Source organism: Mizuhopecten yessoensis, unplaced genomic scaffold, assembly GCF_002113885.1.
Source record: "Mizuhopecten yessoensis strain PY_sf001 unplaced genomic scaffold, ASM211388v2 scaffold10441, whole genome shotgun sequence".
NCBI classification, from domain to species: Eukaryota; Metazoa; Mollusca; class Bivalvia; order Pectinida; family Pectinidae; genus Mizuhopecten; species Mizuhopecten yessoensis.
Window position 1 is genome coordinate 10,750 of NW_018408548.1, and position 16,502 is coordinate 27,251.

The 16,502-nt window shown below is 34.8% G+C and overlaps 1 protein-coding gene across 1 annotated transcript in view; it reads left to right on the top strand.

The window, feature by feature from the left end:
- Positions 1–645: 645 nt before the first annotated feature.
- Positions 646–16,502, top strand: part of LOC110460607 — a gene marked incomplete at its 5' end in the record, with an annotated part of 28,281 nt that continues 12,424 nt past the window's right edge. The window contains 6 exons of the mRNA XM_021513609.1: positions 646–789; positions 9,716–9,797; positions 10,218–10,333; positions 12,855–12,968; positions 13,904–14,011; positions 15,568–15,719. Coding sequence (XP_021369284.1) covers positions 646–789; positions 9,716–9,797; positions 10,218–10,333; positions 12,855–12,968; positions 13,904–14,011; positions 15,568–15,719 — 716 coding nt within the window. The remainder of the gene's footprint in view (positions 790–9,715; positions 9,798–10,217; positions 10,334–12,854; positions 12,969–13,903; positions 14,012–15,567; positions 15,720–16,502) is intronic.

Consider the following 16,502-nt stretch of genomic DNA (forward strand, 5'->3'; position numbering starts at 1 on the left):
CTGTATTCATTAACCTAAAGAACACTGTTTTAAAATAACAATGAAATGCAGGAAATCATGCACGAATTGGTCAATTGGTTAAACCTTTGGATTTCCAATCAGACAACAGCGATTTGATTTTGACATGCATGTATACAATTTCAAGTTGCGCTTTGGAGCTGTTTTCCAGAATATTCCCAAGGGTAAGACTCAAAGCCGTGTAGGTCCTTTGTCTGCGTACATGTAAAAGATTAGCTTGTGTATAGAGATTGAAGTACGATAAGGCTCAACAGTTCCATTGCTACAGATATATCCTTCAGAAGTGACAACAAATGGATTGCACCAACATAATTAAAAATATAGGCGCATTGCATGATTGTGCAGATTGAAAAACCTAAAGAAACTAAATTTAACACCTTGTTTTAGGGTGCAACTAACACACTGCCTTTCCATGATGTACCTATGTACAGAGTTTGATGCCCATTTTTGAAACAACGGCTGAGATAGCTCCATAAACTAGAGTCAGCACGGAAACACACAAGCACGAACAAACAGCAAGGATATCCTCTATAATCATGACTTCGTTGAATTGGGGGTATAAAAAACAGTCAGTTTCAAGAAAATTGCTGTTCCCTTTGTAAATAATGTTTGTATTTTGTTTTACAGAATATGTATAAATATTGTGTAAGACATCACAAAAAGCCAGCCAAGACATACATCGAAAACCAATCAAAGTTAACGCCTCTTACTTTGGCCAGTAAACTTGGACGACAGAAGATCTTCAAGGAAATGTTGGAACTTGGAAGTTTGGTAAGGAACCTTGTCAGTCTGCATGTCAACATTTGGTTTCAGTGACCATTTCAATTAGAGCATATTAATGAATTTTCTTGTTGTTTTCAAAATAGTTTTTTTTTTTTTTTACACCATTGATCCACTTTTATATTTAGCTAGTCTTGCACGGTTCTTAAAACACCGCTGGCATCACCCCTCCTTATAACCCTGCCCCNTTAAAGCCCTTTAATGCTTATGTTAGCTAGAAAGGGCACTATATCAAATGTTGTATATTTATTAGCTCACCTGGCCCAAAGGGCCAAGTGAGCTTATGCCGTGGCGCGGCGTCCGGCGTCTGTCGTCCGGCGTCAATATTTTGCTTTAAACAACTTCTTCTCAATAACCAAAAGGCCTAGGGTGATGATATTTGGCCAGTAGCATGCTTGGGTGAAGGGCTACCAAGTTTGTTCAAATAAATTACCTTCACCCATATTCAAGGTCACAGGGGTCAATTGTCTTAAAAAAAACTTTAAACAACTTCCTCTGAATAACCAAAATGCCCAGGGTGATGATATTTTGCCAGTAGCATGCTGAGATGAAGGGCTACAAAGTTTGTTCAAATGAATGACCTTCACCCATATTCAAGGTCACAGGGGTCAAATATGTTAAAAACTTTAAACAATTTCTTCTCAATAACCCAAATACCTAGGGTGATGATATTTGGCCAGAAGCATGCTGGGGTTAAGGGCAACAAAGTTTGTTCAAATGAATGACCTTCACCCATATTCAAGGTCACAGGGGTCAATTGTTAAAAAATACCTTTAAACAACTTGTTCTGAATAACCAAAAGGCCCAGGATGTTGATATTTAGTCAGTAGCATACTAGGATGAAGGGCTACCAAGTTTGTTTAAATGCACGACCTTGAATCATATTCAAGGTCACAAGGAGCAAATATGTTCGAAATGTTTAAACAACTTGTTCTGAATAATCAAAAGGCCCAGGATGTTGATATTTAGTCAGTAGCAGTGAATGACTTTGACTTATATTCAAGGTCACAGGGGTCAAATTTGTTCAGACCTCTTCTGAATAACCATGGGTCCCGGAATGTTGATATTTTGGTTTAAACAATATTTATTAATTAAATTCATTTACAATACAATACAATCACATAAATTGAAAGGATCTGGCGACAAGATATAAAATCTTATATTAGGCCATCTCCTTTAGGTAACATTTAACAAACATTTATATTCTCTGACTGACCATAATTGTTTAACATATATAACACACATTTTAATCTAATTAGCAAGAAAGAAAGAAATGAGAAATAAAGAGTTAAATTATTAAGAGAGATAGAAGATAGAGATTTAGAAATTTGAGAGAGTGATGAGATTCCACTTCAACACCTAGAATCTGCCTGATGCCATAATGAACCTCTGAACTTGATTAAAAATTTCGATATTTTCTATTTGAGACAAATTTGGGTCACCTTGAAGCAATATATCAATGTTTATGTTTATATTTAGTTCAGATATTGTATTAAGTCTATGTTGTTTTTAGTTTGTACATTCTAATGAGAAATGAGATGCTGTCTCAATACTACCGCATTGACATAGGTTTGACTCAGCAACATGGCTTTTGCACAGATCATAATTTAAAGAGCTACAACCAAGATGAAGTCTTGTATGGAGTACCTGGGCCTTATGGTGGCCATTGAAATAATAGGACGGCTTTTTGATTTTATTTCGGTTTAAATATCTTACAAAAAAAGGTTTAGACGGTGAATTTCTTGTTTCATCAGGGATTGCGTTCCATTCTCGTATGGCTGTAGGTAGGAATGAAGATTGGTAGGTATTAGTTTTACTGGATGGGGGATGCATATTTGAGTTTGACCTTGGTCTATAACCTTGAGAGGCACCAATACTTGGGGGTAGCATGTTCTGTAGATATGCTGGGGCATGCTTATGATACATATTGTACAATGCTATCATTCTATGTTTATAACGTCTATATGATAAAGATTCCCATCCAGTTTCCCAAGTTATAAAATTAGTTGATGCAGATTTTTGTTGCTCCTGTAACAATCCGGCCTGCCTCCATCGGCAGTTTTTCAATATCTTGATTGTCCTGTTGATGGCATGTCAATTTCCCCATACTATATCAGCATATTCTAACAACGGACGTATGTATGAAAAGTACATGATTTCAAGTGACTTCCTATCTAGTTGAAATGTCAGTGCTCGCAAAATGTCTACTCTCTTTCACGCTTTAGTAAGTAAATTTGTGATATGCAGATGCCATTTACAATTTTCATGTATTGTTAGTCCAAGATGTGTGTGTTGTGTGTCTTGCTGTATTTGGACATTGTTCATTAGAAGAGGTGGATGGTCAATTGTCATTCGTTTCTTGGAAAGAACCATGCTTTCGGTTTTCTTAGGATTACAATTTACTAGCCACTGTTCAGCCCAGGTACTGATTTAAGATAGGTCTGAGTTTACGATCTCTGCCGACCTCACAGGGTCATCAATTATTAAAAATAATGAGGTGTCATCCGCAAATAGACGTATACTGGCATTAATTGCAGTAACTATATATCATTAATAAATAAAATAAAAAGTAGAGGTCCAAGTATCGAACCTTGTGGCACGCCAGCATGGATTAATTCTAGTTTTGATGTACTTCCTTCAATGATAACCTCTTGTGATCTTCCTGAAATGTAACTCTCAAACCACGATAATAAATTTCCTGATATTCCATTTCGTCTTTAATTTAAACAATAAACCCCTGTGCCACACTCATAATTCTTCAGCCTATCAATTAACTGATATAATAAAACAATTAAATGATTTATTAATATCAGTTTATTGATAGGCTGAAGAATCTTTGGGTTCAATCTTTTGGAGTGAACCCAGACTGATGTAAAGTAATAAAATTATTTTCATGGAGATAGTTATAGACGTGTTTAAATACGCACTTTTTAAACACTTTTGCTATACAACTTTACAGAGATAAAACAGAGATATTGGTCTATAATTTGAGACTAAGGATCTATCACTTTTCCNAGTGACAATTTAAGCTTCTTTTAGTAGCTTAGGGCTTACCTGATCAGGACCACTAGCTTTATTAACATTAATTAGTTTAAGAGCATCTTCTACATCAGTTGGGGATATATGTATGTTTTCTAAAATGTATGGTGGTATTTGATGTTGTGGAAGTGTTGTATTTGTATCATCAATATTTGTTTGTTCACAGAAGAAGTTGTTAAATATATCTGCCTTTTCACTAGCCAAGCAATGCCTTGTATTGTTATGTTGTTCTGAATTCTGCCCAATGTCAGTAGTTTGCTTAAAAAACTGTTTTGCGATTTTCCACCGGCTACGTGGACTCAAATTTCCCTCGTGTAGTTTGTTGCTGAGTTTGTTCATACAATCAATCTTTGCCTTACGAATTAGAGAAGTCACTTCATTTCTTTTTGTTCTGAATTCTGCCCAATGTGCTGCTGTGTTGTTGATTTTAGCTGATTTGTGTGTACAATTTCTGTTTCTAATTTGTTTTCGTATTTCATTGTGCATCCATGACTTATCATTTGATCGTATGGTTACAACTTTGTTGGGTATTGATAACCTAGCTGCATCTACAATATTTGTTGTTATTTTTGTTACCTGTTCATCAATACTTAAATTAGTCATATTCATGTTGCTGTCACCAATTGTCTGCCTATGCAGATTATAGTCTCCTTCTTCATACTTCCAAATTCTTCTTTTATATGTGTTACTAGGATATTTAAATTGCTTTAAGCTTACATAAACTGGGCGATGATCACTACAGATTGGGTCTAGAACACCAGCTATGGAATTTTGGATGTAGTTACTAATAATTATCAAATCAATTAAGGTACTTGAGTTCTCTGTAATGCAAGTTGGTTCTTTTATTAGTTGAGTTAGATTGAAGTTATTAAGTAAATTCTTAACATTTCTAGATTTATCTGGAATCAATATATCTTCATTAAAATCTCCTAAAATAACAAGATTTTTATTAATATTTAGTGCTTGTTCAATTGACAATTGAAGTAGATCCCAGTCTTTAAAACGTGGATGAATATAGTATGTACCTATTAGTAAAGACCTGAATCCATGTTTAATTTCTATCCACAGAATTTCAAGATTATTAACCTTTAAGTCATTTCTAACTGTATATGGTATATGATTTTTTACATAAATTAGGACTCCGCCACCATGACGATTTCTATCCACTCTACTTTGCAGTTGAAAACCATCAATATATAATGTACCGTTGTCTATTGTATCATCTAACAAAGTTTCGTTGATTGAGATTATGTCAAAACCATCCATTTCTATGGATATATGATCTTATTTATTAACAATACTTCGTACATTGAGGTGACATATTTTAGTTCTCCGACAGAGCTTGGCACAGGGTTATTTGTGATTGGTCTGGGATTGGTGTTTTGGAAGTTGCATCCTGAGATGAAAGGCTATAAAATTTGTTCAACATAATGACCTTGTTCGACTAAATAACAGGGGTGAAATGTTTTTAAAAAAATTAACAGGTTCTTTTGAATGAATTTTATTCATAAATACTGATATTTTGCCTGTAGCTTTATTTTAGATCACTTTAAGGTTACAAGTGTGAGATGTATACCAGGTGAGCGATGCAGGCCCATGGGGCCTCTTGTTTATTTTTATTTTAGCTCTCTTAGCTTGATCTCATATCAGATCTTTGAATTATGTTAAAGAAAGTTGACCATCATGTTTGCTGACACAATTGCCTTGCCCTTGTCATTGATTGGAAGCTGTGGGTCAGATATTAGAATGATGATTCATTTGGAGATCTGCCGTAATGTTAGGTTTCCTGGTCAGTCATTGGCAAACAAGTGAATTTATACTAAATAATGATGTGATTTAAAACCTCAAATTTCCTAATTTCATTAAATTAACATGCTGATATTCGTTCTGTATGATGACATATTAAATACTTATCGTTCTGTCCAAGTCTACAAACTCATTCACGGAAAACAACAAAATTACCTTTAATAGCAGTTATCTAATTCAGACGTGTTTAATTCTCATTTCAAAATTTCTATTGAAGTTAGTTAAAGAGATAATCTAATGTGATTTCTATAATTGATTCACAATTATTTTCATCCTATTTGTTAAGGATCCCTGTCCCACTGCAGGAAAAATGCTAGAGAGTTCCACTAGATTTTTGTACAGACAGGAAGTAACTCTCTTAATTTCATTTTCGATATAACTAAAGCGCGGCTGGACTAGCTAGGGTCCTACCGCTGACAAGATTGCTCAAATGGTTAGAGCAACATTATAATGTTCGGAGGTGGAGAGTTTGAATCCTGGTCTAGCAGCTATACATTTCCAGTGCAAGTTCGTCTATAAGCATTACCATAAGAAATTGTGTTCATAGGGCTTCATGAACACAATTTGATCAGTGTCATTCTGAAGCTTCTCCTCCCGCCTCAATTAGCATGAGACAACCACTAGAAACAAACATTTTGGTGACTTTATGCTGTTCCAGGAAGCTCTTTTACACTTATGACAGAGAAACTTCAATATCGAAAATATAAGGGAATAGCTGTGCTAAGGTCAATAATAATGGAAAGTATAAAGTCTAGCAGCTTATATTGCATTTCGCACTCAGAACACCATTGTTATTTATTAGCTCACCTGGTCCGAAGGACCAAGGTGAGCCTATGCGATACTGTGGCGTCCGTCGTCTGTACGTCAACAATTTCTTTGAACGACTTCTTCTTCTTAACCACTGATTGGAATTTGACTACGTTTGATTGGAAGCATCCCTAGGTGGTGGGGATTCAAAATTGTACAAATGGTTGGGCTGACCCCCCAGGGGGCTGAGGGGTGGGGCAAAAAAGGGGGAATTTGGCTATATTGCTTTAAGCGACTTCTTCTCTGGAACTAAGAGATGGATATCAACCATATTTCACTGGAAGCATCCCTGGGTGGTGGGGATTCAAAATTGTACAAATGGTAGGGATGACCCCCTAGGAGGCTGAGGGGCGGGGCCAAAAGGGGGCAATTTGGCTATATTGCTTTAAGCGACTTCTTCTCTGGAATTAAGAGATGGATATCAACCATATTTCACTGGAAGCATCCCTGGGTGGTGGGGATTCAAAATTGTACAAATGGTAGGGATGACCCCCTAGGAGGCTGAGGGGCGGGGCCAAAAGGGGGCAATTTGGCTATATTGCTATAAACAACTTTGCCATGGATATCGACCATAAACAAAAGTTTATGACTTGGAAATTGTTGAGATCCCCACCGTATAACCATATACACACAATTGCTGAGTATAAAGAGAAAAATGCACAGTTGCTTCCAGGATGGCCCTAGGGTCTGGCCCCACCCTTGGAGACATAGTCCCTTGGTCATAACTTTGAAACGGTTGAGATGCCCACCCCAAAACTATAAATACAAATGCTGGGCAAAAAGAGACGAATGCAGTCATGATATTAGAATTGATCCTGGGTTCTGGCCACAACCTATGGACCTAGTTTCTGAGTCACAGCTTGGAAACAGTTGAGATCCCCACCCCATAACCATACATAAAATTGCTGGGCCTGACAAATTTGATACAGATATGCTACAAGGATTGGCCTTGGAGTCTGGCATATTCCCTTGGATCTCATTTGGAGAATATTTTGCCATGATTACTTAGATATCCAGGTAAGCGATACAGGCCCTCTGGGCCTCTTGTTTGAGTTTATTTCATCTTTATTGTTTTCTCATAAAACTTCCACAAGGTATGGTTTTCTTTTTAGTAAAGCATGGGTAAAAAGTTTCCAATGCATTATATGACAGTTTTTGGCATTGATACTAAAAACTATATGTTGACATAATAATACCAACATTCTGATAAAATGAACTATTCCAACCTTTGAATTGGAAGAGTTCAAATGTGTGTCTTCCGGGGGAAATGAGTTAATAATCTATATTGTGCTGTTCATGTGTTGCTTTTTATGCATTGCAACAAAAACTACATCCAAATACTGTTTTGAATTAATTGCTTTAATACCAAAAATCATCAAGAACCCCGTCTGTAAAATATGGTTTCAAACAAATTTACAAAATTAGTTTCCTGTGAGTAATAATTCCTTGATACAAAGTTCAGTATAATATAATCTGACCATGCATTTAATCAAAATGTAAACAGGAACCTCTATTTATTTGTCTTGTGAGAAGTTACCAGGAACATAATTATGTAAAGTGCCAATGGCACAGGGACTCAAATTTATTGTAAAAAATTACACAGGTACAAATAAATGGAAAAAACAAAGGGCTTGAGCCTGCAGGTGAATGGCTTGTTTAAATTTCCAAGCACTTTTCAGAGGCAGATCAGCATCTGAACCTAATTTAAGTAGCAATGATCATTTCCTCCCTTTCATATTGTTCCAGTTCTCATGGGAACAAACAAGTTAGTTCTGCATCTTAATTTTTGTTTTTTTAGGAGGAAAGTGCAAATCAACATAACATAATTATGCATACTCTACCTATTTTCAATCCCTTGGGAGAAGCCCTCAGCTCATCATCAATGGACTATCCGACAATAAAAAAGTCTAATTAATAAATATCCTGATTCTACCCGGATGCTGATATTTATTGTATTTGTACATACCGATATCATCAGTATGACATATTTGTTTCCCCTAGTTACCGCATTTTTAATCAGGCCTAATTTGCAAACAAGACTTGAAGGTAGATCAACATATTTACAAGTCAGCAAAGTTATTCAGGGAATTTGTCTGCCAATCCAAACTCACCCACCTTTGTCCCCATTGATTGATGTGGATCGAGTTGTCTGATTTATTGGCAAAATTCACCAGATGTATAGTAGTGGATGGATTAAAACGTTGTCTGTACCGTATTCACCATAATAGACACCCTCTTCTAAGAAGCATCGATCCCTATATGATCCAGTCAAGCCTACCAATCCCATTATGGACCCTTCCTTATAGCAATCTTGTCAATGGAGTCATAATATAACTATTGTCTCCCACCATGGCAAATGAACCATGTTTCTCACACAACCACTACACGTTTCCTCACTCCAAACTCATTGGATAAACCAGCTAGGAGTTGGTAAACATTTTTGGTTACCCACTAGTGAGTATAACACCCTGGACGGTGCTCAATCATCTAATCATGACATCAATGGTTTGCAATGTCATCTTGCATTGTGACGACATAATTTATGGCAGTTGTTTCCTCAATTAGAAACAGGAATAATGTATTCCGAAGAGAAATAAGGTTTTCTAAATATTTATGTCTGAATGTTGTGGAAGAAAAGGTCCCCAAACTTGTGATGGTTGATTATCATGTTTATCTAACTCTCAACAGTTAATTTTCAAATTGTAAAACTTAGACACTCAGTAAACCTCGTTTCTTTATAAAATTTAAAAATCAAGTAATGAGAGTAAGATAAACTTGGAGACCAACCATTCCTTGTTTGGAAACCTCTGCATAACCACTAGTCATCCCATTATGAGCTCTTCTATACTTTAAGCACAACACCATAATCAAAACCATCCAGCTGCTCCATCATGAACCAATGTCTACAGCCATCCTAACATCAGGATCAGCATTATAGCAAAATTGGTTACAAGCAGATGAAATCTCAGGTCGCCTTCATGACCAGTAAACTTAAAACATGATCCTAAACTAGAGGTCTATAAACACAAAGTGGTTACTTACAATTTACTCTTATCATATCATTTGCATAAAACAAAGGAATGAACTTCATATTATTCCACCTGTTAAACCATCATTTGATGCAGTGACAAAAGGGTTAGCTATATCCAGACCTTGTCCATTTTCATGTGTGTCACAGAAATCACTACCGGTATGACTCAAGGATTGTATACGAGTATATATATTTTACTTGTAATAATTGACGTTTACGTTTTCTTGTTGACAGGAATTCTGGAGATATAGCAACATCACCTGTTCAGCCTATCCTCTACTGGCACTCGACTCTATTGGTCCAAAAGGGGAAACCAGTATGTATATACTTAAATTGTTTTGATTACATTGAAACAAAAAAAAGTAAACAAATTAAGGTCATTTTGTTTTTAATTGACATGAAAAAAAGTTTTTAATTGACATGGAATTTTTTTTTAGTTTGTTATGATTATTGAAATAAACGACATGAACTACTTAACATTAAAGAAAACAAAAAGTGCTCATGAAAATGGGCGGCTTTTAAAGATATTAGTAAATGTAATTATTTTGATGTTATATTTAAGTTGGATCAAAGATAAATAATTAAATTCAAGCAACCTGATAAAGGTAAGCCATTTACACTTCCATTAATACAACTGTCTGCATGTTATAAATTAGGGCAACCAGGATTATAATTAGCTGGTGCTTTAATGGTTCTTGGAAGAATTAAAGAGGTTCAAAATTTCTTTTTATTTTAGACTGGAATTCGGCTCTGATGATAATAATAAACGGTGAAAGAGATGAACACCTTGACATGTTAGAGGGTGGAGTAATGCGACAACTCCTGGACGAGAAGTGGGAGAGATTTGCCAGGGTAGGTTTAACAAAAGGGGCAGGCATTGATCAAAGGGAGGCAACTCTGTGTGTCTTCTGTATTATATCATGCTTTGGATGGCTTTAATAACTAGCTTTATGTCTTTATTATAGAATTTTAGAGTTGTAACAATATTCCAAAATTTGTAATATACATATTTTTAAATTTCATCAGCGAAAGGTTTAGTGCATGTGTTTTGACATCTTTCAACTAGCATGTCTTATTATCAAGACAATAAAAACATTAATATATTGTATATATATTGTGAATATTTATTATCAATTAATGTTGTCACTTGTCTCAGTGTTTCTGTATTGATTATTTTTAATAATCATCAATAAATCAATATAAAGGTAGTATAACGAAGTTATAGCATGTGATAATGCAAAACCATTTGTATAATGTTTCTAGCCCATGAATGATATGATACCAATAATAGGACTAGCTAGTACTGATCTATCTACATTAACGCAGTGAAATTATAGGTTCAATCAGTATACTATTGAAGTTGTGAATTATATATGTAGACATTTTCAAAGGACAGTTTATTTGAACTACTAACAAGTCTGTAAATATTTAAATGTTATTGATTTTCAAAATGTTGGGAGTTGAGCTCATTCTGGGACAATGTGTTTTTACGCCCAATGATGACAGCTAGGCCAATTTATGTCAATCGCCTTATTTATCATACATGTATTCACAACAACTGATCCTCCTGTAGCGCCGAAGGGACCAGGAAGTAATTAGGCCAACTGTAGAATTTATTTATCTGATTTTATCCTGTAATATGACTTTAATTACAACTTTTTGTCATGGTAAATTAGATAATGCATTCCAAAAAAACCTTGAAAAACGTATGCTCAATGGTCGCACCCCAGGACTGGTTTTGGATTGTTCCTGTCAGTATTAATTGTGCTAACCCCTATCTGGATATTATAAGTTTCCCTAAAAGTGTGTGCACTATATATGCAAATATTTACAAGACTGGAATCCTGAAATATTAGTTAATTTAAGCTATTTTGGAACTAAACCTCTATATGTAATAAACATCATGGCATGGGAATGACAAGGTCGATTAACTTTACTGACAAAAGTGTTCTGACAGTATTGAAGACATTTTTATTGCACAGGCATGACATATTCCCTGCTTTCAATATCAGTTCATTACCAGTACGGTCTTGCAGGCGTATTGTGCACCAGCCTCTAGTGAGGTATAAACAGTGTACCTCAAACACAGTGAATATATATATATATATACCTGGTATACTTAGATACCTCCAGGAATTTTAAAAAGTCTACCATGAAATGTATATATTGATATTATTGATTCTACAAGACTATGAATAAATAGCATGTGTCTCAACCCACTCATCCTTCCCTTCAGGCAGGCTTCATTGATTATAGTAAACGCTTGAGAAAATCGTGGGAAGAGGAAACAAACACCGTTTTCTTCTTTGTTCAATATTGTGTTCAAATTCTTATGATTATCAAATTAGAAATACCGGTACATATTGTGGTATTTTAAAACATCATGCTCTTTTCCTCATATTGTATTAATGTTAAAATTCTAGATATTTATCTCTGTTTTTTTGCTTCATTAAGGAACTGTATAAATTCTGAAACCAGGTCACCAAAATGTATAATCAACATCCTGTAAGCATTGAGACGTGTTTAGTTAGTATCTATGGTGTTAGTAATGTTATGTCATATCTCTTTGCCAGTTAAAAAAAAGCATACTTGCCAACTCTCCCTATTTTGGACCCCCAAATTGAGCATTTTTAACCAGTGAATTTGCTAAACTTACTGCTATTTTCTAAGATCTGATGATTTCATCAGAAAGAACAGCTCAAAAGATGTCATTTCAAAAGTGTTATTTTTCACATGGGGCTATATTGTATACATTTTATTTATGCTTTTAATTCTGAGCACATGCAACTCCCCCATGGAAATTTCAAAAGTTAACAAGTATGAAAAAACATATATTTTTGTCATTAAAAATTGTCTCTCTGTACTGTTTTGAATTTCCAAAATATGACAAGACACTTTCTCATTTTTGTCATTTCAAAAGCTTTTACTTCAGATCTTGAGTCAGATCTGAAATGTTCTGAGTGTAGAAATTTTAAAGGGCTAGACCGGATCCGAACCCTCGCCTAAGGATTGTTATACTATCATTTTAACTGACTGAGCTACTTGAAGTGTCCTGCCACAACTGTGCTACAGTTATATCAAAAATGAAACCAAAGGGAGGTAACTGTCTATACAAAAAACATAGTGAGACAAAACTGTATACAAATTCATAGCTATTATTTTTCAGATTAATTTGTGAGGTGACCCCATTGCAAATTCAGGATTAATGTCCATATTCATTTAGATACAATTAGGCAACAAAAATGTATTGCTTACATTTCCTGCTGTAAATTTTAATCCTTTCAAATTTTGTTTGACGAGCAATTGCAAGAATAAGTATTCACACAAATTAACTGATTTACATTGTAATAGTTGTTTCTTTTTTTTGTTGCAGAAACGTTTCTTCCAGCGACTGGTGTTAGCGTTCGTACATCTAATACTGATCAGTGGGGCAGTTTACACTCGACCATCAAAGGACTTCCTCGTCTACAACGAGCCTAAGGACGCTGTGAGTCGATATACCTCACATGAGTGTTCCAGTACCACACTTTGTAACTTTTTATTAGACTGTACACATTTTATTATTCAACTGTAATCTGTTTTTCCGTCTTTACATATTGCAGAGTTATCTTTTCTTGTGAGCAGGTATTGATTGTTACGTCATTGGGTTGTAAGAGTAACGTCATCAATTTTTGAGAAAACGACGTAATTTTCTCACACAAATCAATGATGTAACAATCAATACCTGCTCACAAGAGAAGATAACTCTGCAATACGCAAAGACAGAATAAAGACAACGTGATTGAAGTTCTCAGGCTTTGCAAATATAATATGTATAATCTGTGTTAAACTTATATGCTCAATAATATGTCCTTGACCCCCTCATTAAACTGATTTTATAAATGAGAGTCAATTCTGGTAGCTCCTTTTCTCCTTCTCTGTAAGTGTCATATATCCTGATTTAAATCCTGCTACCCATTCCACCCCTTTCAACCCCTTTCTTAACAAAAAGAATCACTGTTTTGTAAAAGCATTTATGGTTTTATATTTATACACTTCCTTTGTACAGTCCTTAGATAAGCATACCAACCAAAAATGTTATAATTATTTCAATAACAGCAACATGTGAATGTTTTCTAATCAGAACTATTCACATCCTCCGAGATGTTCTTACACGCATCATGGAACTTGTTTGAAGGGAGCTGTGTTGCATACCATCATAAATGTTATAATGAGTCATCTCGGACCATACATATTTACTGGAAGTTTCATTGATAATTACAGCACATTTTTCATTGATTTGATAACAGTTAATCAGAAATTCAACAAATCATTTTTGCATTTATTTTGCATTTTTTTTATAATTACTATTTTTGAAATATATCTGATCGTGACTTGCTGTAAGGTGTTGACAGTTGATGTGTATTTTGGTATGTTGTACAGATCCGATTTACGTGTGAAATATTGGTCTTACTTGGCTGTATCCTCATACTGGCGATGGAAGTTGTGGAAATCGGCTCACAGGGAATTCTAGGTTTCTTAAAAAACTGTGTAAGTACATGATAATGTGAGGTGATCATAATTTTATAGTAATAATTTACATACTTTACTTTAAAGATGTTTATCAATTATCAAAAACATGTTGATACTTTTAACGGAACATGTAATTGTTTCAGCATAAGACACATACATAATTCATCAGATCGACAGGACAGGGCGATCAGCCTGTCGATGTTTAATTACATCCTCACCCTCCAGAAATTACTGCAATAGTCAATACAACAGGCAATATGTAATAATCATTATATATGATAAATGTTTAAGGTCTAAATAATATGAATAAACCATAATATGTCAATAATACATAATAATCAACCTACCACACATACAAAATTTAATAACACTTTTAGACAATTATTCATATATATAAGTCAAAGGTCAAAGGTCAAGGTCATAACTTACTTGCTCTCGCTTAATTGTTTGTTTGGTCAAAGTTAAAAACAACTTAATTGTTTGTTTGGTCAAAGTAAAAAACAACTTAATTGTTTGTTTGGTCAACTTAATTGTTTGGTCATAGTAAAAAACAACTTAATTGTTTGTTTGGTCATAGTAAAAAACAACTCGCCGATCTACATGTACATGTAGATTAGTGATAATGCTTAAGTAGATGTTTGTTTTTTCAAGGTCAATACAGTCAAAGGTCAAGGTCATAGCTGAATTTAGTCTCAGCTTTGGTATATTGCAGAGAGGTGAACTTTGATTGTGTTAATTAATTGACATGTGTTCTATATAGAAGCGCGGTTGGAGGCCACCTTGAACTGTTAATTGTTATTCCTGTTTTGTAGAAACCCTATGGGGTAAATATTTTGCAGCTTGGCCTGTACATGTGTTGCTAGAATATTTCTTGTTGCATTTTATAGACAACTGACTTAATGCTAGTTTAACATTTGTTCGAAATATAAGGAAACAACTTATACATGTGAGCTGATTTTTCTCATTTTTGCTTCTTTCTTTAGAAAGAGGTGTTTTGATTGGATAATTGAAAAGTCTGCTGCAAATATATTTTTGTGTATTGCTGATACATACAATAGAGACTTTATAATCCAACTAACTGAGCGACCTTCTGCCTTAAAAAAAACTGGCTGGATAGTCTAAGAAGATAATTAGTAGTTTCATTAATCTAAAGTTCAACTTTGCTTTCTTTTAATAAGATGTATAACATTATGGAGGATAACTTTATGACCCCTAGTTCAATATAAATTATCCCCCAAAATCCAGAGGTTATGCTAACTTGCGTTCTCTGCTCCCCTAGACATGACAAAAATTGAAGCCTGTATGTAGGCTAGTTCGATCCTAATTAAGTTGATGTACATCAAAGAATCGCAAGACAGTACATTAAGCTGTGAAGTCGGATGTCCGTCCCCTGTAATTTTCAAAAATAAATATTGGCCAAACAACTTTTAGGTCAGGATTTTGCACCTGAAACCAAGCAAATGACTAACTTCATGCTTTAAATTTTGTCATAACATATTCCAGGTGTGAGGAAAATGTCAGGATGCTTTACACTATACATTTGAAGAATATGAATGATGTTGTTTCACTTGCAGCAACACGCCCCTGCCCAAACGTTGTTTATGATATCTTGTATCCTGATGCTACTGTGTATTCCGGTTCGATTCACGAAGCAGGAGATGGCCGAGGATATCCTCCTCATCATTGCGGTGCCAGGATCTTGGTTCTTCCTCCTCTTCTTTGCCAGGTCAGCATCTTGTTAAATTCATTTCCCTAGTCATGTTAAGTTTATTTTCTGTTTGGTTATTTGTGTTTATATTTGTCATGGTAATTGGAAGAAAAAACTTTTTTTTTTTAATTCTTCATTCCAGCTAACTTTGCCTACTGTCACAGTCAGTGGTAAATTCCATTTTCAGTTACTTTTTCATATAACCCACGGCTGGCAAGAGTTCTTGTCTGAAAAGATATTGAACATACCTAGGGATTGAAGATAGACGCCATCACTTTTTATACATTATTCTTCCAAAACTTATTTTACTGAAATCTTTTGTGAAATCTCTCCCATGAAATTTTCTTTTTGATATGTGTGATGAAAAGTGTTAGAATCACAAGGATTGGAAATCTAAACTATTCTTAGATCATTATGTAGTGTTGGTCAATAATGTGGAAACAAGACTGACAAAATTTTGTTTTTGAAGGTACTTAAAGTCTTCAGAATGATCTGTTATAAATATATTGATGTAAATATGAGCTTTGATTTGCTGTGCTTTCAGGGGCTTTTTAATAACAGGACCAATGATTGTGATGACGTATAAGATGCTCGGCACAGATTTCGTCAAATTTGGTTCTATTTATACAATATTTATAGTCCAATTCTCCATAGGTATGAAGACAAGTGACAATGTCACTAAAATCTCTGTTTATAACAGCTTGCTGCTACCCATTTTGCAGTACTAAATGTCCCATGTCAAAACCTATAACCCGAACGTCACTAACATGTGATTCTACTGCTCCACAAATCAGTACCAAA